At 40.8% G+C, this 24,627-nt stretch overlaps 1 protein-coding gene across 1 annotated transcript; it reads left to right on the top strand.

Annotated features, from left to right (window-relative positions):
* Positions 1-2,249: 2,249 nt before the first annotated feature.
* Positions 2,250-24,385, top strand: LOC100016857 (renin-like). Its single transcript, XM_056815769.1, has 8 exons — positions 2,250-2,366; positions 2,468-2,591; positions 4,445-4,563; positions 7,266-7,462; positions 12,249-13,193; positions 15,062-15,203; positions 16,693-16,791; positions 24,067-24,385. The coding sequence occupies exons 1-5, from the start codon at positions 2,250-2,252 to the stop codon at positions 12,259-12,261; spliced, it is 570 nt and encodes a 189-aa protein (XP_056671747.1). The 3' UTR covers positions 12,262-13,193; positions 15,062-15,203; positions 16,693-16,791; positions 24,067-24,385.
* Positions 24,386-24,627: the final 242 nt, after the last annotated feature.

The raw sequence follows: 24,627 nt of genomic DNA, 5'->3' as shown, positions 1-24,627 counted from the left end.
CTGAGGTGGACAGATAGGGGCAAAAATCCTTCAGGGTCCTCAGCAATAGGACTGCTGACTCTTCTCCACAAGACTCCACCATCATCTTGTTCCCTCTATACCTACCTTGAGGTGTCAGTTTCTAGCTGGGCTGCTGTGAGTCTCTGCTGCTACCTACCGTTTGCATGTAGCATTACCTCCTTCTTAACTCCCTGATCAGAACCCCATCCCTGGTCCCTTCCCCAGCAGCCCTTTAGCCCTTTAGACTTTTACCTGTGCTGCTACCTTACACAGTGGTTAGAAAACTGACCCTGGAGGCAGGAAGACCTAGGTTCAAATCTGTCCTCAAACATTTACTAGCTCTGTGACCCTAGGCAAGTCACTTTTACTCTGTTGGCCTCAGTTTCCTTTTCTGTTAAATGAGCCCAAGAAGGAAATGGCAAATGACTCCAGTATCTTAGCTAAGAAAAGCCCAAATGGAGTCACAAAGAGTCAGATGTGACTAACTGACTACCTAACAACAAGTGGTTTTCTTAGGACTCCAGAAAATCACTGAATCTCAGAGTTGGAAGGAAGCTTTCCTGACTTCTAATTCAAACCTCTCCTTTAGCCTTAGCTCTTCTTCTTCCCAGTCCCTCTGCCCAGCCACCAACATTTGTCTAAGAGATCAATAAGGATACTCTGCCCATGCTTGGGGCAGATGGAAATTCTATGGCCATGCCAGTGATAAGAATAAGTCAGGCTCTCTTGTTTCTTTAAGCCTCCTAGTGCTGAGTGTGTCTTTCCCATTAAAAAAAATAAATAAATAAATGATAGGAGGGCAGATTTAGATCTGGAATGGACCTTACCTCACTAGTCCAATTCCCTCATTTTACATATAAGGAAACTGAGGCCAAAGAAGAGTATCAGTGGATCAAGATCCTACAGATATTCTAAATTCAGATCTCTTTCATACCACCCCATGGATTGGTATTATTTTTTTAGGCTTCTTGGAGAAGGCAAGAAGAATAGATTCATAAAATATATAATTCTGCTTTACTTAATTTTGTTAATGTTAATTATATAATTGATGTGCTTAATTATATATGGAAGGATTGTGGTGTCTGATATAATTAATGGATTATAATTACTTTTAATTAATTAAAGTTATGCTTTTGAACAAATCATTCCCCACCCTACTTCAGAGAAAGTTCTCCCTTTTTACAAAACATGATATAGAAATCTTGTCAATAATTATAATCAGTATTACCATGTGCTTTAAGATTTCAAAGTACTGTGGGCAGCTGGATGGTTCAATGGATTGAGAGCCAGGCCTAGAGATGGGAGGTCCTGTGATCAAATCTGGCCCTAGGCACTACCCAGCTGTGTGACCCTGGGCAAGTCACTTAACCACCATTGCCTAGCCCTTATCACTCTTCTGCTTTAGAACCAATACACAGTACTGATTCTAAGACAAAAAATAAGACTTAAAATTAAAAAAAAATTTTTTCACAGTACTTTTGCTATGTTGTGTCATTTAATTAGCACAACTGTGTGAAGTATATACTATTATTATCTCCATTTTATGGACATGAAGAGGTTAAGTGACTTGCCCAGAATCACAAAACTGGTAAGTGTATATGGCAGGCTTTAAGTTCAAATCTCCCTGAGTTAAAGTCTAGCACTCTACCCATTAGAACCTCTGGCTGGCCCCAAATGTCTACAGCACTCAGCCCTAGTAGCCACTCATAGGTCAGTCATTATGTGTGGAAGAGTTTTGTTTTGTTACCTTGTGAAGAAGTGGCAGGGGTGTATGTGTGTGTGCGGAGGGGGTCGGGGCATTGCAATAATCATCTAAATGCAGAAAATAATCTGGGGGATTAAGGTTAAATGAAAGAAAAAGTTCTTGACCAAGAGGAGCCAAGGAAGCTTTTAGACCAGTGGTGTCAAACTCCACTAGAAAAGGATTCCTCTGAGTCACATATTGACTTGGAAAATCAGAAACCTTCTCAATGTTTCATTATGCTTTTATTTATTTTGTGAAACATTTCACAGTTACATTTTAATCTGGTTCAGGTAAAACTACCCATGATACCCGGGCCCCAGAATTTCCTGGGGTCTTAGAAACAGGTGCAGCTCTCTACTGCGTGGTCTGAAAGGTTGGGGTAGTCTTAACTGGGGGCAGGGGAATGAGTGAAATAATCTTAAGGGATTGAGTAGGGGACCCTGGGAAATTCTAATATGCTTGTCTTTTCTTTCCTCTATTCCTGGTCAGGATTCCCCTCAAGAAAATGGCCTCAGCCAAAGAGAGCATGAAGTTGAATCGCAGGCTCTTGGGGAAGATTAACAGAGAAGACAACTTCTTGTATAATAAAATATTCTCTGTTGTTCTCACCAATTATGAGGATGTAAGCTCTCCACTACTGATTCTTACCCTTCCCTCCCCAAAGCTTTCCAGGGCACAAATTCAACTAGAATCTCAGTCAATCTCTCCTTTTTATGCCCACAGACCCAGTATTATGGTGAGATCAGTATTGGCAGCCCATCCCAAAACTTCAAAGTCGTATTTGACACTGGCACTTCTGATTTTTGGGTGCCCTCCATCCTTTGTAGCCCATTCAACAAAGTGTGTGGTAAGATCCTAACCCTTGGGCACCAAGGTCCCAGTTCTCCTGGTTTGGAGGTCGGACTTTGTGCTTGGCCCCCAAACCAGCCTAAATCTAATTCATTTCTCGTCCTGTCCTCTCATCCACCCATCCATCCTTTCAATATGGATAGGGATAATTATCACCTTCTAAATAGTGGAAACAAAAACTCAAAACTATCACAACTGTGTATAGAACCCAGGAATCCTGAATCCTAGCTCCTTGTTCTTTCAACCAAAAAAGGTAAATGATAATAATGGGAAGAAATACAAAATCAAATCTGATCCCCTAAAGAAACATTGACACCCTGGCCACCCAAAGGATACATCTGGGTCTTCCTCAGCTTGGGACAAGTCAGAATTCCTAAGCCTCTCCTCACTCCAACCTTGACTTTGCTTCATATCCCCATGCTTATAGCCCCCATTCTCATCCCTTGCCTTCCATTTCAGATTCAATATTGTATATTGGTTCCAAGGCAGAAGAGAGGTAAGGGTTAGGCAATGGGGGTTAAGTGACTTGTCCAGGGTCACACAGCTAGGAAGCCCCATGGCTTTTAACAATGCCCTGCCAAGGACTAGGTCCCTCTCATTCCCTACATTTAATTGCCCTCTCTGTCCCTTAGCCCTCCCTCACTGACACTTAGACCTGCTCCATCCTTGGCATTTAATCTCCATTCGAGGAGCTCTCATGACTCCTAGCAATTAGATCTCCATCAATATCATTTTAGCATCTCTCACAGGTTCTTAGCCCTTATATCTGATAATCCATCAATCAGCAAGTATTTCTCCAGTGTACATTGTGTACTTCCTGTCTCCACCCCCACCCCAAGACTAGAGATGCTTCAAGCTGATTCATTTAAAAGATGGAACAAAGCTCAGGAGGAATCTTAAACAGAGTACAAAGGCTTGCCTAGGGTAAGGCAAATGGGGCTTAGGCATATACTGAGAGTCCATTCAATCTTCAGCAACATGTAAATACCAGCTAACTGCTTTGGTTAAAATAGGAAGCTGACAGATGACAGGCTAGAGGAGTCCTACTATCCAGGTCCATCCAGGAAGTTCCCAGAAGGAACTCAGCTACCCCAGAATCTCTGTGTTGCTAATAGGGTAATTTTGGGGTGTTCATCCCAAATGAAAATCACCCTTCCTGTTGTTTGCAGCAGGCTTTGGTTTGCAATATATGAAAAAAGAACAACAAAACTGAAACCTAGTTTAGGCCCTGACAGAGTTTGGGGCACATCGCAAATATCCGTCATTTTTACATTTGTAAAGGTTTTCTTGAGGGGTACAGGCTGACCTGGGATTTCCTTGAGATGGGTACTCCCAGGTGAAGAAACCCCCTCAACCAGCACCCATGGGCACCTTCTCTGTGACTTGGGGTCTTAGCTAAGCTCTGGAATAGTAAGAGACTTGTGAAGGGTCACCAGTCTGTGTTAAAGCCAAGTCTTCCTTGTTTTGGACTCTTTCTATTCAACCACCTTTAGGCACATCCTTTATTATTTTTTTAACCCCGAACTTCTGTCTCAGTAACAACTCTAAGACAGAAGGCCAAAGGCTAGGCAAATGGGGCTAATTGGCTTGCCCAGAGTCACACAACTAGGCACATTCCTAAAACTTTTAACCTTACCCACGTGTGCTTCCACCAGTGACAGCAGATTGCAGAATTGTAGACTGTTAGGAAGGATGTTAGAGAGCATCTGTTGGCTCCCTTTCTGGACAGAGAAGGTCACTTGTTAGTGACAGAGAAAGGGCTCCAATCTCTTTCTGATCTCAGTGCACTCCTGCCTTTACTGTCCTGCTTAGTTTCCTATTCTAATACCTGCGTCTTTGTATCTTCCCCAGAGTTTCACAATCGATATGATGCCTCAATATCCTCTACTTACAAAGAGAATGAGTCTGAACTCGTCATCCCCTATGCATCAGGCTGGGTCGAGGGCTTCCGGAGCCAGGATATACTGACTGTGAGTCCCCTCCCATTGGAAATAATGCTCCCCTTGGCAATTTCCCATAATTTAGAATCCTGAAGGAATCCTTATGGAAAAGGAGAAAGGTTAAGGAGAGGTGATGGATGTCAGCCTACTCGGAGAATAGATGGATCCTGGGAAACAATGGAGTTCTATTACTTCCCTTTGGTCAGTAGGGAGCAGTAATAGAGCCCACATACCAATCCTAGAAAGTGGTTCAGCTACTGCCTCCAAAAGAAAATCTGGATTATTTGCATGGAATTTTGAATGTAATTTGCATGTGATTCACTTAAGGGTAAAATGCCTAGAGGTTCTAGTCCATTCTTGTCCTTTTCCTCCTGTGATATGATTTGAGAAAAACAAAAATCTCTCTTCTATACATCTCTTCCTTTTTTCTCCAAGTCCTCTATCCTCATTTCCCTAAGGGAGGGCACTAGCATTGTGACTGGGTCTGGGCATTACATTAGCTTAGAGGATAAACCACAGACCAATTAGTGGTAAAGAAGGACTTACTGTATGAACCCATGCAGCATCCTATTGACTCTCAGCTGAGAGAGAAGATCCTTGGAAAAGAATCACCTGGAAACAGTTTGTTTTGGAAGAGGTACATTGGGGGTTGTGGGGGCAGAGTACAATCTGAAGCTTGGACCAATACCGTGGGACTGTAGCTGGGTGGGAATCTGTGGGAGTAGAAGGAAGGCATTAAGGATGTCATAGGGAGAAGAAGGGGCTAAAGGGGGTAGAGAAATAAGTGAAGGACAGACTAAGAGATTGATCAATGGGGAGACTAGTCTCCTAAATTTATAGTTGGACTGAATATATTTAATTGGTCACCAGGGATTTAATTACTAAATCCCAAAAGTGAATTACTAAAGTCAGAATGGAATTTATGGTAGTTTTTTTTACAATAGAGGGAAGATATTAAGGAAAAGAGAAAAGGAGAGAGAGAGAGAGAGAGAGAGAGAGAGAGAGAGAGAGAGAGAGAGAGAGAGAGAGAGAGAGAGAGAGAGAGAGAGAGAGAGAGAGAGAGAGAGAGAGAGAGAGAGAGAGAGATACTGAGATACCTTCTTCTGAGCCAGGTAGAAATTCTAAGGCCCCAGCCAGGGGAAAGAAGTCTCAAGACTATGGGCCTTTCCTGGAGGCACACGCTTCCAGAAAGAGCAAGGAAGGAAGTCAGCCTTTACACTCACCACATTGTCAATTCAATCAGTAGATTCTTTTATCAGCTTCAACTCCAGCAGGCTCCACTCCAAGTGTGTCTCTTTCAATTTCCCAGAAGACCAACCACCAACAACTCACAACTCCCAGAAGACCAACCTCCCTCAGGCCCTTGTCTCTTTTTTTTTAAGACCTTTTTTCTTGCATCACTTCCCCTAATTCCACTCTACCCATTACAGCTGATGCTCTGCTGTAAAAATGAAGATTTGAACCCTAGACTTCAATCTTCTCAATCCCCCCCGATAATCATTGGGAGACTAGTCTCCCCATTGTACATCATTGCAATGGCTGAGAAGCGAGAGGGAGCATGGGAGGCATTATTGCCAGTTAAATACTAATTTTGATCTCGCCCAGGTGGAGACTCAAGTGAGATTACAGGGAATTCTGGGGAATACCAAGGACTTCTGGGGATTGAAGTCTAGGGTTCAAATCTCCATTTTTACACTGCTCTAGGATTGCCCAGAAGGCAGTTAGTTGATTCTAATTTGTTAACCACTATTGCATAGGTGGGTCAAAGACCTCCCACTTTATGATTAAGTGGGACATTTACACCCTTAGTGATCAGATCTAACATGGACAGATCTTCCCACTCAACTTCAAGTACTGTGCTTACATTTCTGTGGATTAAATTAACAAATAGACAGGGGATTACAATTCAATCTTCACAATCAAAGAAGAGCTAAGTATCTTCATTGTTACATCAGGAGATAGCCAAATACAATCTTCACAAGATCCAACTTACTCCAGTTTGGCCCAAAATCCAATCTGCTCCTCTCTAACCAGTGTTTCTCCAGGTCCTCATCTGTTGGGTTGACTTTAGGTCAGGTCATTCCTGAGAGAGAAGGCCCAGGACAACTTGGGCTATGTCTCCCACAACTTCATGAATAGTTTTATCTAGGTGAAATCAGGTTTTGATGAATCGCAAGGCCATCCTGGAAGAAGATAAGAAGGCAGCCTGGATCCCAGAGGACACATAGGGAGTGGTGAAGGGGTTAGGTTGTCATGCAACCCAACTCATGGGGTAAGGGGAGTGTTGGCTATAGCCAGAGAGGATTGGGGTGGAGCAGGGACTCTTGTGCTTACTGTGAGACTTTGGGCAAATCATTTAATCTTCTGTGCCTCAGTTTCTTCACCTGTAAAATGAAGGGTTTGAATTAGATGACCTCAATGATTCCTTTGAATTTAAATCTGGGGGGAAGAGTCAAGATGGTGAGATAGGTGCAGCAAAAGCCAAAACCACTCTGACTATCCTTCCATACCAATCTTTAAAAAGTGCTTCAAAAAGACTACATTCTGAATTGATCTTCAAACTACCTACTTTTCTTCTTTTTCTTAACTAATTCCTCCAAATCTAATAATGGACTGCACCCCAAGCTAGGGACCATGCTGATTTGTTGGGGCCTATGGTCAGCACCAGGTCAGACTGTTAAAGAAATATGCCTGGTCAGCCAGCTTTCTCCTCTGGCTTCTTAAACCCACAGATTGGTGGAATGAAGGTGACTCAGTTATTCCTTGAGGTCACATCACTATCCCTGATACCCTTTGGACTGACTCAGTTTGATGGAATCCTTGGCCTGGGGTACCCTGAGCAGGCGAGGAGCAAAATCACTCCTGTCTTCGACAACATAATGGCCAAAAAGGTGTTGAATAAAAATGTCTTCTCTATCTACTACGACAGGTGAGGCTGTTCTTCTGGGATGGGATTCCTGGGGAGGAGGAAAGGAAGGGAATTGTGCCCATGACTGTTCCCTCTGCTGGAGCAAGAAGGGCAGGATAACTCACTTATAAAAGCTCTATGGAATGCCTCAGAGAGACAGTTGAACACTTAACCCATGTTAATGGGAGGGAATCCCACAGCCCAAATAAGATATCATGGGAAATTATTTTTATTTATCTTTAGAAAGCATTATTTTGAATTACATATTGAATTACATACAGAGGTGTATGTAATCTGACATTTGCCTAAACTTTGCACTTTATAAAACACTTTATAGCTCTCAATTGCATTTGCTGTGATTAATGTGACATAGATAGGGCATGATTATTATACTCATTTTATAATGTTATAAAATAATTTTATAATTATAATTTTATAATAAAATGAAGTTTGTATAGATGAAGCCAACCAGGATTGTAAAACCTAGAACTGGAAAGAACTTAGATGATCTAGTTCAGGGGTTGTTGTGTTGGAGTCCATAAATGCTCAAGGATTCTGTGGGTAGATTTCAGGGGATTCATGAATTTGGATGAGGAAAAAAAGCGTTAATTTAGCATTTCCTTCAATTATCCAAATACATTATTCTTATAAGGAGTCCTTGGGCTATGCCAGACTAACAAAAGGGTCCAGGTCTTTAAAAAGGTTGAGAATACCTTGATCTAATCCAATAGTTTAATTTTACAGATGAGGAGATTGAGGCCCAGAATGGGAGAGTACCTTGTTATTATTGTTGTGTGTGAAGTGATTTGGGAACTATAAAGTGATATGGAAACAATTTTGAGCTGACAAATGATTCTAACAAGATTATGTTTTGTGGGATCTTCACAACAACCCCATGAGATAGGGGTTATCCTAACCCCATTTTACAGATGAAAATGTTGATATTCAGAGAGGGTAACTGTGACCTGTACCTGCTCAATCAGCTATCATACAGCTATGAGATGATAGACTAATAGAATCATAAATATAAAGGTGAAAGGAAATTGAGTGGTCATTGAGTCCTAGGACCCCTTCATTTTACATATGAGGAAACTGAGCCCAAAAGTTAGGAAAGGTGGTTTAAGAATGAACACTTGTGATGACAAATACCAAAAAAAATTAATGTGTTTATTAAATAAATTACATGAGATCACACTGGTTAAGTAAGGTACAGAACCAAGACTCAAATTGAGAATCTCTGACTCCGGATTAAGTATTCTTCCACTATTCTATGTTGCTATTTAGTCACTTGAGTAGTAACCAAACCCATTTCTTCTCTAGTCCTTCCTACACTGCCCCATAGGTTTTCCCACAATTGAGTAGAATATCTAGGATTTGAACTCAGGACTTCTGATTGAGAATCCAGACTTTTTGGCCTCAGACACTTTCTAGTTGGGTGTCACTTACCCCACATTGGCTAGCCCTTACCACTCTTCTGTCTTGGAAGCAATATATAGTATTTTTCCTAAGACAGAAGTTAGAGTTTAAAACAAAAGAAAAGAAAATCTTCTTTCCATTGTACCTTGTTGCCTTTCTTTACCCAAAGTGAGGACTAACATCCGGGGCTTCCAGCCCCAAGAACACTGCTTCCCTGCATATATGGGAGAAGTATGAATCAAAAAGACATTCTAGGCAGTGAAATTTTGTGATATTTTGTCATCTCTCTCTATAGACATGTGAGAGGTAACATAGTAGAATGGATAAGAATGTTCGCTTCTAAGTAAGCAAGACGAGGGTTTAAGACTCCTTTTTGCTGCCTTTTCCTTGACTAAACAAGTCATTTTCATCTCTAAGAGAGTGATGAGTCAATGCCCCAGATTGTAAGCAAAAGGTCGATTGCCAATCTGCACTAATACAAGGATCTCTCTCCCTCCACCCAGAGCTCCCTAGATCAATTAAATCATGGCTCTTTAGCACTCTCTTTACCCCCTGAAAAAAAAAAACAAAAAAAAAAACTCCAAAATATAGGGAGAGATGAACATAATGTTCCACTAGAAGGTGTTATCATGTCTTAGATTCACAGGCAGCCATTGGACTTTTTTTTTTTATTGAGTATTTATTGAGTATTTACTCAAGGTCCCAAGATCTAGCAGAAGGCCCTCATTTCTGCAGGGAGAAATCTGCTGGTTCATGAGAGGGCAGGAACAAAAGTGAGAATGTTGGGATTTGGGATCCATTTGAGATTTATTCTGTGCAGTTGGAGAGAGCCCCCACATTGATGAGATCACAGAGCCTCCTAAATGTCAAAATAATCCTAGAATATCTGATGCCACCCTGCCAAAAAGAGGCCCAAATAACCATCTGGGTGAAGTAGGGCATTACTCGAGTTACCAAGGCCAGTCCTGAACCAGTGACATTTGTGAGTAAGCCCTATAGAAGCATATGTTCATTTCCTACTGGTTGGCACTGGGTAATATCTGATTAGGAAACAAACTTCTTAAAGTGACTTTTGGTTGACTGTGTGGGCAGCAGCTTCAACCTCCTCCTCCTGTCTGACTCAGGCTGAGACTGAAGTCAGGATTCATTCTCTAAGCCCACACCACCTGGAAGGTAGGTGCAGGTAGTTTAAGACTGAACATTTCTGATGACAAATACAAAAAAAAATGAACAATGTGTTTATTAAGAATTGAATTGAAGGCAGCTAGGTGGAAAGGACTGAGAGCCAAGCCTAGAGAGGGGAGGTGCTGGGTTCAAATTTGACCTCAGATACTGTGTGACCCTGGGCAAGTCACTTAACCCTCATTGCTTAGCCCTTACCACTCTTCTGCCTTGGAACCAATACACAAGAAGGGTTTATAAAAAATAATAATAATAATTGAATTGGATGCCTTAATACAAAGCAGGAGCATTGAGAGAAGCCACATGATGTAGGAGAATTTTAGCCTCAAATGAGGAAACGCTGGTTGTAGTTGACTCTTCCACTAACTCAACCTTCTGTCTGTAAGCAAATCCTTCCCCCCTCTTGGCTTCACTTTCCTCCTCGGTAAGATGAGGGTGATAAGGATGAGGTGCTTTCTCCTAATGGATGAATGGACCCTAATAAAGATAAGGATAAGGGGATCTTTGAGGTCCCATATGCTTCCAGCATTCAATGAATCACACAAAGACATATGAATTGCCAGGGTACAACCCTACCGCCAAGTGCACACATACACAAACTCAGGCCTATATTCAGCCACACAAAAACCAAAGTCCTCTCTGAAACCAATAGAACTCTTCCCCCGTCCCATCACCCTCAGTCATCAGAGGCATTTCTACCAAGTCCTGAAGAAGCATGCTATAGGGCATAGAGCACTGGCTTGTAATGGAAACATCTGCCTACAACACTTATTAATTCTGAGATCTTAGGCAAACCATCAAACTTCTCTGAGACCTAGTGGCTTCATCTGTAAAATGGGGATGCCGATGATAATCCTTCCAGTATAGAATCATTGTGAGAAAAGCTTAATCAGCTCTAAAAACTGTGAGGTTTTAGGATTCTATTCACTGAGAATCTAAAGACGTATCCTTCTTTGAAGAGCAGAATAAGAAGACATCCTAGCCAGGATTAAAGGGTTCACAGTCCTAGAGAGAGAGACATGGAGACCCACCTAAGAGCATAGATTTTTCACCTGGGAGGAATTTTAGAGACTATCTTCTTGGGTCCTTAACCCAGGGTTCCTGGACACAGAAGGGATTTGTGAATAGTTTTCAATAGATCCATGAATCTAGAATAGGAAGAAAATATTTATATTAATATAAATGGTTTGCTTTGAAATCTTACATTTGTTACATAGTTAAAATATTATTTTGAGGCCCAGTTAAGTAACACAGTGAATAGAATGCCAGGTCTGGAGTCTGGAGGCCCTGGTTTCAAATCTAACCTCACATATTTCCTAGCTGTGTGACCCTAGGTAAGTCACTTAACCCCAATTGCCTAGCTCTTGCTATTCTTCTGTCTTAGATGTCATACTAAGACAGAAGGTAAGGGGTGTATGTGTGTCTAGAAGCTGCCCTCCTCTCTAGGTGTTTTACTAGCTCCCATTTTACATCAGAGACTTGTATTACCAGAAAAGGTCAAGTCATGGGAATAAGGGATAATGAATGAAAATTCCAAAGGTGTCCATGTAAGTTCTGCAGATTGAGAGGGAGAACAAGGAAGGATCCCCTGAGAACTCCCCACAAATGTCCATGGAGCATAGTTGAATGGGACATGGATGACTTGGGGGGGGGGGGTGACCAACATGGGTGGGAATATTCCCTTCTCTATAATAGATCACTTATCAAATTAAGTCGGAAAGAGGCTGAACACTGAGAGTTTGAGATGCAGAAAAGAGGAGCCTACAGTGGTTTATATGGCCAGTAGCAGACATATAACACACACGTGCACACATTTATTTGAAACCTGGCTCGTTTAATTTCTTAATGTCTATCACTCCAAACTTGGGATCACTAGCTAATGAGATATGTGCTGAAGTCAGTAAGGTTCCACATTGTTTTCTTTTGCTTCATTTTTAACCATTACCTTCCATCTTGAAATCAATATTGTGTATTGGTTCTAAGGCAAAAGAGTAGTAAGGGCTAAGTAATGGGGGTGAAGTGACTTGCCCAGGATCACATAGCTAACAAGTGTTTTGAGGTCAAATTTGAATCCAGCACATCACACCTCTGAGCCTGATTAAAACACTGCTAGAGGTATCCTGGGGATCTAATGAAATGTTAAATGTGAAAGGGATGGGAGATGGGAGCAGCCATATAATTCCATCAATTCTTCCCTATCTCTTTTCAGGAAACCCAAGTGAGGATACAAGCTCATTCCTACATAACTCCAGCTTCCCTGTCCATGAGCATCCTTAGTAACATGGCCTAAAGGCACACACTCTACCAGCCCAGAGAGGCCCCAAAGAAGCCCAGGATCATTGGAGGCTGACTGCTGATATTCTTTGCACCAACCCCCCCCCCCTTTTAGTCACAATCCCGTGCATTCCTACCCTTACCTTCCTCTCATCTTTCCCAGAATTGTTTCCCAGGTGCCAAGCCCCACTCTTTGGGGCCTGGGCCTGACTCAAAGTACCTACATCAAGAGAATGGGTGCCAATTTGCATCTCATTTTCATAGAGCTCATTGGCACATCCCCATCTCTCCTCCTTTCTACTAATTTTTGCAGTGACTGCTGGGTCAGGTTGGGCTGACCCAGCCTGGAAAAATTAGAGCTGTCCAAAAATGGCAAGGACTGATTTGGGAGGAATTGAATTCTCCAATCATGGGGTCTTACAGGGGAGGCTCAGTGACCACTTGTGGGGGCCTTGGAGAGGAGCTCCTTATTCAGGGATGTAACCGGATGTAGATTCAAGGCATGAAGGGCCTATGAGGTCCCAGTATGAGATCCAGGAAAGGAGGAAAATGTACATCCCCTGGCTTTGCTATCCCACAGTCACATGCCTCCTATCTCCCATGGCCTAGTCCAAAGCTTAGCCTAGCCCCTGACACATAGTAGATGTTTAATGAATATTTGTAGACTTGACTGTCCCTATTCTCCAAACCCCTCTCCCAATTTCCCTTTAGCCCTGAGTCCTCAGACCTCAGGGTGAAAAGATTGTCATCTGCCCTCCAGGACTTCAGGTCAGAAAGCTGGAGAGCTGATACTGGGAGGCAGTGACCCCAACTATTACAGAGGGAGCTTTTACTACGTCAAGACCAGCCGGCCACACTTCTGGCAGATCCAGATGCAAGGGTCAGGAATCACCATTGGTTCTAATTCCATTCCACCTCCTAACTCACCCTGAAATCCAGACACATTTAACATTGGCCAACTCCAAGAATTTTGTCACCCACTTCCCTACATTCAGATACCTCTGTAATTGTTTCTATCTATCCACTAATAATATCCTTCCCTAGGGACCAATGCCATTGAGTACTTTTTTAAATCCTTACTTTCTCTCTTAGAATCAACTCTAAGACCAAAATGCAAAGGCTAGGCAAACAGGGTTAAATGACTTGTTCAGGATCATACAGATAGGAAGTGTCTGAGGCCAAATTTGAACCCAGGACCTCCCAACTGTTATAAACAAATGAGCAGGAGGGGCTGCTGCAAAGGAAGAAGCAAGAAGGTTCCAGAATTCTGGAGAAGTGTCACTTCTGGAACCTTCCTGCTTCTTCTGTTACAGCATCTCCTCCTACTCATTTCCTCATAACACATTTCTTGGTCTTGTTCACAAACCACTGAGTCACCTAACTGCCTCCCATAGTTAACCTATTTTCCACCTATATAACACATTCTCTGAAATGTCCTTTCCATGTATTATTTGAAGCATCACATCCACTCCCTCCTCAATCCAAATAACAACTCCGTGAAGGTAAGGATTGTATCTGTTCTTTGCTCTGTCCCAAAGATCCTAATCTGAGGCTCTAAGTCTCTTGAGGCAGAACAAGTGGCTGACCCTGCTGGCCTATTGTAAATCTTGAAATTTCTCAGACTTGTGAATGTTAATTTCCACATTGAGGAATCCTCCATTGGAACAAATTCCCTACTGAGAAACATTCCCCATTCTGATGTGAGAATTCACCAGGATCAGAAATGGGAGGACCTCTACTCCACCCATACTTAAGACTGCTTTAGGGGAGAAAACTCCTTGCTAAACAATGAAAGTACTTGGATCCTTGCTTATGATGAGGCAGGGAGTTCTTTGAGTCATGTCTGTTTTTAGAATTGATACAATGGGATGCTAGGTACCTAAAAAGGTCAGGCAGGTTTTCTCTTGATGGGATTAGTTGACTCAGCTGTGTTTTCTTTGGTTCAGACTTACTGAGGGGATTAGTCGACTTAGCTGGAATTCAGATGGGCTGTCTTTTAGAAAACATCTAAGGTGATTGGTAGATGGAAGAACTTAGGGGAGGTGACATAGGAAAAAAAAAACCCTATATAAGAAAAGGAATCTCTTGAGCAAGAGAGGCTTGGAGATAGGATCCTTGGAGATAGATCCTTGGATCCTTGGAGATAGATCGTTTTGGAGGAGGCCCTTTGAAGATCTCTTGAGAAGAATTCCCTTGGGAGGCTGACTCTGGCTGGAACTCCCTCTGGGGAGACTCTGTTCCCCAGACATCCTTGCTTAAGACAAATCTTGTGGTGAGTGGTTTCTCTCTTAAGGCTTAGGTCTGGGTTGGCCAGGCCTGCCCTGGGTCGACCTATTCTTTTTCCATTAATTCCTTTTCTCTCTCCTTCTCCTTTCTTTGATTACTCATTGTATTATAAATTAAAATCTCTATAAAATCCAGTTGACTTGGATATATTCATAATTGGGAATATATTCCCTGGCGACCACTTTATATTTGGTTTAAAAACCAAGACACTGTAGTGAAACATATTTTCTGCGGTCAAATTTACTCACCCTCTCTTATATCTATCATAATTGATATTTTCCACCATTTTAACTCACTACAGTTTACATCAACCATTTTAATTCTTACAGTTTATGTCTCTCCCACTCTTTTAAATGCCACAGTTTATGGCAGACAACTATTTTAATTATAACAGTTTAAGGCTTCACCAAATTTAAATCTTACACTATCAACCTTCTTTCTGCCTCTGACCTTCCCATACAGGTTAATTGTCAGGTCTCATGTGGTGTCCTGTGAAAATGGTTGCCCTACAGTTGTGGACACAGGAACATCCTTCATCACAGGTCCATCCAACTCTATATGGACACTGATGATGGTAATTGGAGCTAAGGAAAAGGACAAAGAGGTAAGCAAGCCAAACTCTGGGAAGAAGAAGAGAGTGAGGGGTTACCAAGAAGGGCTGGATAAAAACCAGGATCCTGAAGTTCCTTTCCCAGAGAATGGAAGGGCCATAAGGGGGCTGATTCAGAGGTGGTTATCTCAAAGGTGGTTGTCCCATTTCAGTCTGCCCCACTCCCTGCAAATGCAATAATTACTCAGAGGGTAGCATAGATTTCAGAGTTGCAAGGACCCTCAGAAGTCTTCATTCTACCCTGTTCACAAATTCCCTGCACAGCATTCTTTACATGTATTCATCAAGCTTCTGCTGGAACACCTCCACTGATAGGGAGATCACCACTTTACACAAGATAGACATTTGTATTTATTGCTATGAAATTTGACTATTGGCATCATTGAGGTGACTCAATGCATAGAGTGCTGGAATCAGAAATATTTGAGTTCAAATTGGACCTCAGAGACTTATTAGCTGTGTGACCTTGGAGAAGTCACTTAACTTCTGTGTGCCTAATTTGCTGGAGAAGGAAATGTCAAACCACTCCAGTACTTGCCAAGAAAACCCCATACCAGATCATGAAGAGTTGGATGCAATTGAACAACAACCAAAAATTCAACTGTTAGAAAATTCTCCCTGAGATAGAGTCAAATCTGCCTCTATAATATCCAGTTATTGGAATAGGTGGAATTTACAATTTAAAAAATTTTATATATTATATACATAGGCATACATTTTCATTTGAAGGATTATCCACTAGAAGAGAAATAAAAATTAGTTCTACTTATCCCCAGAGGGCCAGAACTAAGAGCAAGGCGTGGAAGTAAAGACAGATTTCAGCTCAATGTATGAAAAAATGTCCTAAAAATGAGGGCTGCCCCAAAATGCCATTCCACTTTGGGCTGCCTTGACAGAAAATGAATCCCCTATTTCCTAAGGAAGCCAGTGATCATTTGGTGATCACCTGATGCCTATGCTGGAGATGGAAGCTGGCAAATGTTGAAAAGAAATGTTTAACAAAATAGACTTTTCTGTTTGACACCAGTGCTATAGAGGCAGTTGCTTAGTCATCATCAGTCCTGTCCAAATCTTCATGATCCCATGTGGGGTTTTCTTAGCAAAGCTTCTGGAGTGGTTTTGCCATTTCCTTCTCCAGCTCATTTTACATATGAGGAAACTGAGGCAAGCAGGGTAAAGTCACTTGTCTGGGATCACAGAGCTAGTAAGTATCTGAGGCCACATTCAGGATCCTGACTCCAGGCCCAATAGTCTCTCCTCTTGCTACCCCCATAGAGGCAGAGGAGCTCCCTGTTCAGATTAGAGGTGAAACTCAATGACCTCTGGGGCTACTTTCGATTCTGACTGTGTAAACTCCTGAATCTGGACTAACACTGAGAAAGGGGGCCCAGGTGACACTTTAGCCCTTCCTTACTGATCTGTGCCATGTGAGGTCTAGAATGCCTGGAACTCACACATGCTTTGGGACCCTTTATGTCCACAGTATTTTGTAAAATGTAACCAGAAAAAGAAACTCTCAAGTATCTCCTTCAAATTTGATGGCAAGACTTTCACACTCCAAGGTTCTGACTATGTCTTACAGGTAAGCTTCTGGATCATTCTCTTTCTCTTTCTCTGTCTGTCTCTCTGCATCTCTTTCTCTTTGAATCTCTGACTCTCTCTTTGTCTCTGTCTCTGTCTCTCTGTTTCTGTCTCTCCGTCTCACTGTCTGTTTGTCTGTCTCTCTGAAGGAAGGGGCCATGGGAATTAGGACTCAGCTACACAACTAAGAACTGGGGTTGGGGGTGATGAATATAGAGAGTTAAAGGTACTCCTATGCTTCCTCCATAAAAGGGGGTTCATTTACTAACTAGCCCCAAAGTGTTTGGGCCATCAAGTATCTGTATCCCAACAACCCTAGAAAGTTGGTAGTATATAAGTTTTATCCTCATTTTACAGATAAGGAAACTCAGGATCAGAGACCTAATAGGATCATGAGGTCACAGATGAAGAGATCTCAAGACATCTAGGCAAAACTCTCATTTTACAGATAAAGCAAATAAGGCTCAGAGAATTTAAGTGAATTGCCTGTGGTTATAAAGCTAGTAAGTGTCAGAGATGGGAATTGAACTTAGATTTTCCTGCCTCTAAGTTAAGTGCTTTATTTGCTACACAGAAGAATGGGCTAGTAGAAATAAGTATTCACATTTCTCCCAACAACCCTGTAAGGTTGGTTGTATATATTTATCCCCATTTGACAGATGAGGAAACAAGCTCAGAGACATGAAGGGACTTGCTAAAGGTAATACAGCTAAATGGGGAAAGAGCTCTGTCCTTGTCCTTCTTATCTTTCTATACTTTCACTTTCCTTCTCCAGTGGATTAGGCAAACAAAAGTTAAGTGACTTGCCCAGGGTCACTGAGCTAATGAATATCTGAGGCTGAATTTTAACTCAGGTCTTCCTGATTCCAGACCCAGCACTTTATCCACCTAGCCACCTCATTTTCTATACATTCTCTAATCTCAGTTCTGGGCTCAATTATCTACATTCTTATCTTTATAGTACATTAAGGTTTATAAAGTGTTTTTGATTATCCTAGTGATTGGGCATGTCCTCTCATTTGTCTCCATCTAAGATCTGTTTGATCTTTATAATTTTGGTACTTTTCTTAACAGTTATTTTCTGTCTTAATAATAACTCTAAGACCAAAAGGTAAAGGCTTGGTAAATAGGGTTAAGTGACTTGCCCAGGATCACATAGCTAGGAAGTATCTGAGGTCAACTTTGAACACAGGTCCTCTTGACTCTAGATCTGGCTCTTTCAGGGTATTAAAAGATAAAGTATGTTGATATTATAAAATAAAATGCATATATACTATGTATTTCTGTTTGTAGATTTTTATCTATGACATCAGTTGCCTTTCCCATGATGTCTGCAGATTCTTCAAAACTCCCTCAAATTCCCATTTAATTTCTTAGACTGATATGTGCTATATCAAAACCACAATGGGGAAAGGACACCTGTATATGGGGATTTCTTTCTTATTGATGACATCTTGGGGTATTATAAACCCAAAAATAAAGTCTCTGGTTTAGAGAATATGGATGTTTTAGTCACTTTCTTGAATAATTCCAAATTGATTTCCAAAGTGGTTGTACCACTTCGCAGCTTTACCAACAATGGAGCAGTTCTGTACAACCCCTTTGACATTGACCATTGTCATTTTTTGTTATTTTTGCCAAATTGCAGAATATGAGCTGAAACATTGGGATTTTTTTATGGGCATTTCTCTAATTAGTAGTGATTTGGAGCAGTTTTACATATATTTGTAAATATGTTGCATTTCTTTAGAGAACTGTTTGTTCATATCTTCTGACCATTTATCTGTTGGGGAATGGCTATTAGTTTTGTATGTATATAGTAAATATAATTCTTATCAGAGAAATTTTTCCCATTCAATTAATTCCCATCATATATATGTATATACATGTTACATATATACACACACATATAAATACATATATATTAAACTTTTACTTTCTATCTTAAAATCAATAGTAAGTATTGATTCCAAGGGAAAAAAGTATTAGGGGCCAGGCAATTATGGTTAAATGACTTGCCTAGAGTCATACAGCTAGGAAGTGTCTGAGGTGAGATTTGATTATTCAATATACACTAATGTCTGTACAAAAGCATTTTCAGTTTCAAGAAATCAATGTTATCTATTTTATATTTGCAACTGTCTTTATCTCATTTTTGAATAAGACCAAATCTCCTACCTATAACTATGAGAAGTATATATTTCTCTTCTAATTTTTGTACTGTTTTTATTTGGTGTATCTTTAATATTAAGTTTACATTTCCATCTGTTGTAGAATGTGGTGTAAGGTGTAGGTCTAAACCTAACTTCTGCTAGTTTGTTTTCCAGGTTTTATCAAAAAGAGTTTTCCTCAACTCAATTTATGATATTGCCCTGTGATTTTTCTTTTTGTGTTTTATCTTTCCTTGGTTTAAGTATTAAGACTCTATTTGTCTCACAAAAGGATTCTGGTAGGGTACTCTCTTCCTCAGTTGTTGGAGATAATTTGTAAAGTATGGATATTAAATACTCGTTAAAAGGTTTATAGAGTTCAAGGCAGTCTGGTGGCTCAATAGATAGAGTGCCACATCTGGAGTTGGGAAGACAAGTTAAAATCTGGCCTAAGACACTTCTTACTGTGTGAACCTGGATAAGTCACTTATTCCCAATTGCCTAGCCCATACTGTACCTTGAAACTGGTACTTAGTATCAACTTTAAGATAGAAGGTAAGTGTTTAAAAAAATGTTTTATGGAATTCCCCTATGAATTCATCAGGAATAGGAGGTTTATTTTTTCCTTTTGTAGTTCATTTATAGATAAATCTATTTATCTCCTGAAGATGTGGGTATTTCATATTTTTGAAGGCATTCCTTTATTTCTTTTGTGTCCTCAGTTTTGTTAACATATAACTGTGCACCTTGTGTTCCTTTTATTTCTATTGATTTTGCTGTGATTTCACCTTGCTCATTTGCTACCTTATTGATTTGATTTTCCACTCTCTAATCAGATTAGCTAAGGGTTTATCAATTTTATTAGTCTTCAGTTTTAGTTTTATTTATCATTGTTGTAGGGGTTTTATTTCCAATTTATTTTTCCCTTCTGTTTTTTAATATCTGTTCTACAAAGCCTCTTCATTGATCTCTTTGGTTCTAGTCTCATCCTTCTCCAATATGTTATTCACCACTACCAAAATTATATTCCTAAAGCACAGCTCTGACTCAGCCATGCTTTTGCACAAAAATCTCCAATAGCTCCCTGCTTCCTCTAGGATATTAGCATTTATCATGCCTTGTATAAACCTTATAGCCTACCATACTGCCTCTCTAATAAAATGCAGGCATCTCAGTGTGACTCCCACCTATCTTTTCCAATCTTAGTGCATAGTTCACTCCTGGACCAACTCTATTGTTCAGCCAAACTGGAAACTCCAAGATCCATCTCATGCCTTTGCAGATTCAGTCTCCCATGGCTAGAATTCTGACTCTTTCCAATTCCACCTTTTAGACTTCTTGTCTTCATTTAAAGCTCACCTCAAGTACAACTTCCTAAGGGAAGCTTTTCCTTCTCCTCTCCAGTTGTCAGTGTTTTCTTCTCAAATTATCTTACATCTGTTCATTCAGGTATGTGTAATGTTATCTTCAGTAGAATGAGGACTGGGAGGGGGGTGCAGCTGGGTAGGTCAGTGGATGGAGAGTCAGACTCAGGGATTGGAGATCCTGGGTTCAAATCTGGGCTCACACATATCCTAGTTGGGTGACTCTGGGCAAGTCACTTAACCCTCATTTCCTAGCCCTTACCACTCTTCTGCATTGGAACCAATACATAGTACTGATTCTAAGACAAAAACTAAGGGTTAAAAAAAAGGAAGAAGAAGAATGAGGGCTCCTTAAGGGCTGTTCTGGTTATTGTTTAGTCTTTGTACTGCCAGCACCTATAGCATAGTGCAACAATTGTATATGCTTCAGGTTTGTTGAAATGAATTGAATTAAGAAACCTGGCTTCTAGGGGCTGCTCTGTCACTAGTCATCTGACAATTCATTTCCCCTCTCTGGTCCTCAGATTTCTTACCTATAAAATAAGACAGTTAGCCTTTATTATCTCTCGAAATGCTTCCAACTTTAAGATTCTACTAAATAGGGGCAGCCATGAGATAGAGAGCCAGACCTGGAGTCAAGAGGTCTTAGATACAAATTTGACCTCAAAGGCTTCCTAGCTGTGTCACCCTGGGCAAATCACAACCCCGAGTGCCCAGACTTTTCTGCTCTCCTGTCTTGTTTTAGAATTGGTACTAAGACAGAAGGTAAGAATTTAAAATTTTTTTTAAGATTCTTTTAAATAGCTTTCTTTCCCAGAAATTAAGGCTATCCATATGGCAGGACAAGAGAACTATAACCATAGTGTGGTAAAAAGATTGTTGATCTTTGATTCTCAGCAAGCTGTTTAACTTCCCAATTGTCCCTGGTTTCTTCAATATAAAGTGATGAAAATAATGCTTTCATTAGCTACTTCACAGCATATCTGAGCATTGAAGTACTTTGGAAAGGTACTTAGTACTCATATTTCATAATATTAGGCATTTATTATATTTATATTGATGATGATTATTATTATTGAGAGCTTCACCATGGGACAGCTTCAAGAACTTCTTCTGAAATGTCAGTGGTTCATTTAAAATGAGACTAAGCTGCCTCCAGCTCCTAGGGTAACCCAAGTACCAAAGAATTGTGAGGCTGGGGTGAAGGACAAAGTAGAGGGAGACCTGATCAGGAAAACATCTGCCCAAAGATGTCCCTGGTTAAGAGTGTGGAGGTGGTCTCCTTCTTGACAGGGCCAGTCACTCTAGGTTCTATTTCCTCCTGGGCCTTAGTGTTCTGACCTTTTCCCATCCCAACTAGAAGAAAGCCAGATGTGTATTTCTGGAGAGTATTTGTATTTCCCATCCTGGGGGAAATTATAGGAAATAATGAGATTTATATGTCCCTTTAAGAGTTATAAAGCTCTTGATATTTGTTCTCATTAGTTGAGATAGCTTTAGGCTGGGAATTTTTCTGGAGGATACCCCTAATAGGGGACCCTCAGTAGGGTGTGGAATGGGGTTAGGGGTGGGGGGTTGATCATCAGAAATGAACAGCAGGGGATAGCTAGGTAGCAGCACAAAGGATAGAGCACCAAGCCTGGAATTGGGAGCACCTGGGTTCAGATCTAGCCTCTGATACTTTCTAACTGTGTAACTCTGAGCAAGTTACTTAATCCTGTTTGCCTAGCTCTTAAGGCTTTCTGCCTTATCTATTCTAAGAGAGAGGGTAAGAGTTAACCAAAAAAAAAATTAAATGAATAGCAGTGTCTGAATTTAACAGCTTGAAAGGAAATGGGAAGAGAGTGAGATTTATGGGAAAGGGAGAAGCCCAGTTGGAAGAATACTACTTGGGTCTGGAAAGATGGTTTGGTGAAGGAGGCAGATGTCATAAAAGCAAGGGATCTCTGGGAAAGTATAATAGTAGGCATTTAATGTTTGATGAATTGATAAGTGTTAGGAAAGGAAAATGTGAGCACATCTCAAAGAAGCTAAACATCATTAGAAAGAAGGAACCAACAAAAAGAGTTTTTATAAAGTCTGGAAATGGACAGGGAGTTGGATTACTTTAGTGGTGTCCAATTTAAACAGTAAGATTCTTATGGGACTCATTGACTTCAAAAGAGATAAATTAGCCTTGTCTATATGTTATCGTATATTTATTTATTTAGTTAAACATTTCCTAATAACATTAAAAAAGGCTTTTTACCTTCTATCTTAGAATCAGGTTCTAACAGCAAGGGCTAAGCAATTGAGGTTAAGTGTCTTGCCTAGGGTCAAATGGCTAGGAAGAATCTGAGGCACATTTGAACTCAGGACCACCCATCTCCAGGCATCTCTATCCATTGAGCTACCTACCTGCTCCCAATTACATTTTTATAATGTATCTTCCATCCAAAAATTTCACTTTCCATCTTAGAATCAAATCTGGGCATTGCTCCCAAGGCAGAAGAGTGATAAGCAAATTGTCCAGGGTCACACAGCTAGGAAGTATCATGAACTCAGGACCTCCCATCTCCAAGCCTGGTTCTCTATACAGTGAGTCACCTAGGTACCCCTAATTACAAAAAAAAAAAATTTAAAAACCCCTCCTCACTATGTTAGAATCAATACTCTGTATTAGTTCCAAGGCAGAAGAATGGTAAGAGATAGTCAATGGGTATTAAATGATTAGCCCTGGGTCATGCAATAAGGATGTGTCTAAAACCAAATTTGAACCCAGGGCTTCTCATTTTCAGTTCTGACTCTTTATCCACTGAGCCACCTAGCTTCCTCCTAATTACATTTTAGTTCAGTTCAGGTAGCACTGGGGTCTTTATATGTGGTCCACAGCAGTGGAGATAAAATGTGAAGTCTTTCACACAGGTTCCAAAAATCAACTTCCCAAGTGCAAAAATGGGGTAGTTTGACAAAAAAAAAAAAAATCAGAGAGATTCAGTGACCTGTACACTCAGAATCAGTGAACAGGGTGATAGAGCAAGGGAAAAAGCTGATTCCATTTTAAGCTACAGTGTGAAGGCAGGTACTAGCTCTGCTGCATTCTGTTCTGATCATAATATCATGGGTGCTACATTTAGTCCTGGATGTTACATTGGTGGAATGACATTGATAAGCTAGAGATTTCCCAGGGGAGGACAAACAGGGTGGTAAAAAAGATCAGTTTAGGATACTGGGGATGTCTAGCTTAGAGAAGAGTTTGGGGGGAGCGCTGGTGGTGGAGTTGTGGTGGAGGAAGTGATCATTACCTTTATGTACTTGAAGGGCTAACAGGAGGAAGAAGAATTGGTGTGTTTCTGCTTGACTATAGACAGAAGAGCTAGGAAAGATGGGCAGAAGGTTAAAGAGGTTGAATAAAGCTTATAACTAGCAGGATTGATATAAAGAACAATCTCTTGATGCTAATAGCTAACCCATTGTGAAATGGGCTGACTCAAAGCAATGGGTTCCTCTCTTCTAGATTGCTTTTGGCATAAGGCAGGATGACATTTGTCAAGCATATCATATTAGTTCTCCTTCGGGTTGGACTAGATGCCTTCTAAACTTCCTTCTAACTGATCCTCTGTGATCTTGTCATCCTCTTCCTTCCAGTGCCAAGATTCTGTGATTTTTATCATAACTAGGAGCTAAATTGAGTATTTGCTAAAAGCTGGGGTCAGAGGAAGAGGATGAAGGATCATATAGGTTTGTTAAAGGGCATCAGTCCAAACTAGTCTCTCCTTACAGGCTGAAAAGCACAATGATAAGATGTGCATGGTGGCCTTCCATGGCAAGGATATAGCTAAACCAGTAGGACCTCTGTGGATCCTGGGAACAACCTTCATCCAAAAGTTCTACACGGAATTTGACCGGCACAACAATCGCATTGGTTTTGCCTTCGCAGTCTGACCTGTCTCTGCCCACATCCCTGTTGGATCCCACTTTTTCCATGTTGTGCTTCAGTCCTTGGGACAGAGGCAAGTCCCTCCATCAAGCTCTCGAATCCTGGAGACCACTGTTAATCTTCTGCCTTAATGGAGAATAGAATAAAGTTTCATTGCTCAAATCTGCATCTGTCTTTTAAATGAGAATGGGGTATAGCAGGAACTGGAAGAAGCACAATGTCTCTTCAGAATGTAAAAGGCAATGATCCTGCTATATAGACAAATCCATATAGGCTCATAAACTCTGAAGTCCAAGTGGACACATGTATCACCCTTTGTTATATAATTGCAATTCCAATTGCAATACCTTCTTCTTCTTTTACTCCCTTACCTTCTGCCTTAGAATCAATACTAAATATCAATT

The sequence above is a fragment of the Monodelphis domestica genome, chromosome 2 (genome assembly GCF_027887165.1).
Source record: "Monodelphis domestica isolate mMonDom1 chromosome 2, mMonDom1.pri, whole genome shotgun sequence".
Lineage (NCBI taxonomy): Eukaryota > Metazoa > Chordata > Mammalia > Didelphimorphia > Didelphidae > Monodelphis > Monodelphis domestica.
This window is presented reverse-complemented; position numbering and strand designations above follow the sequence as displayed.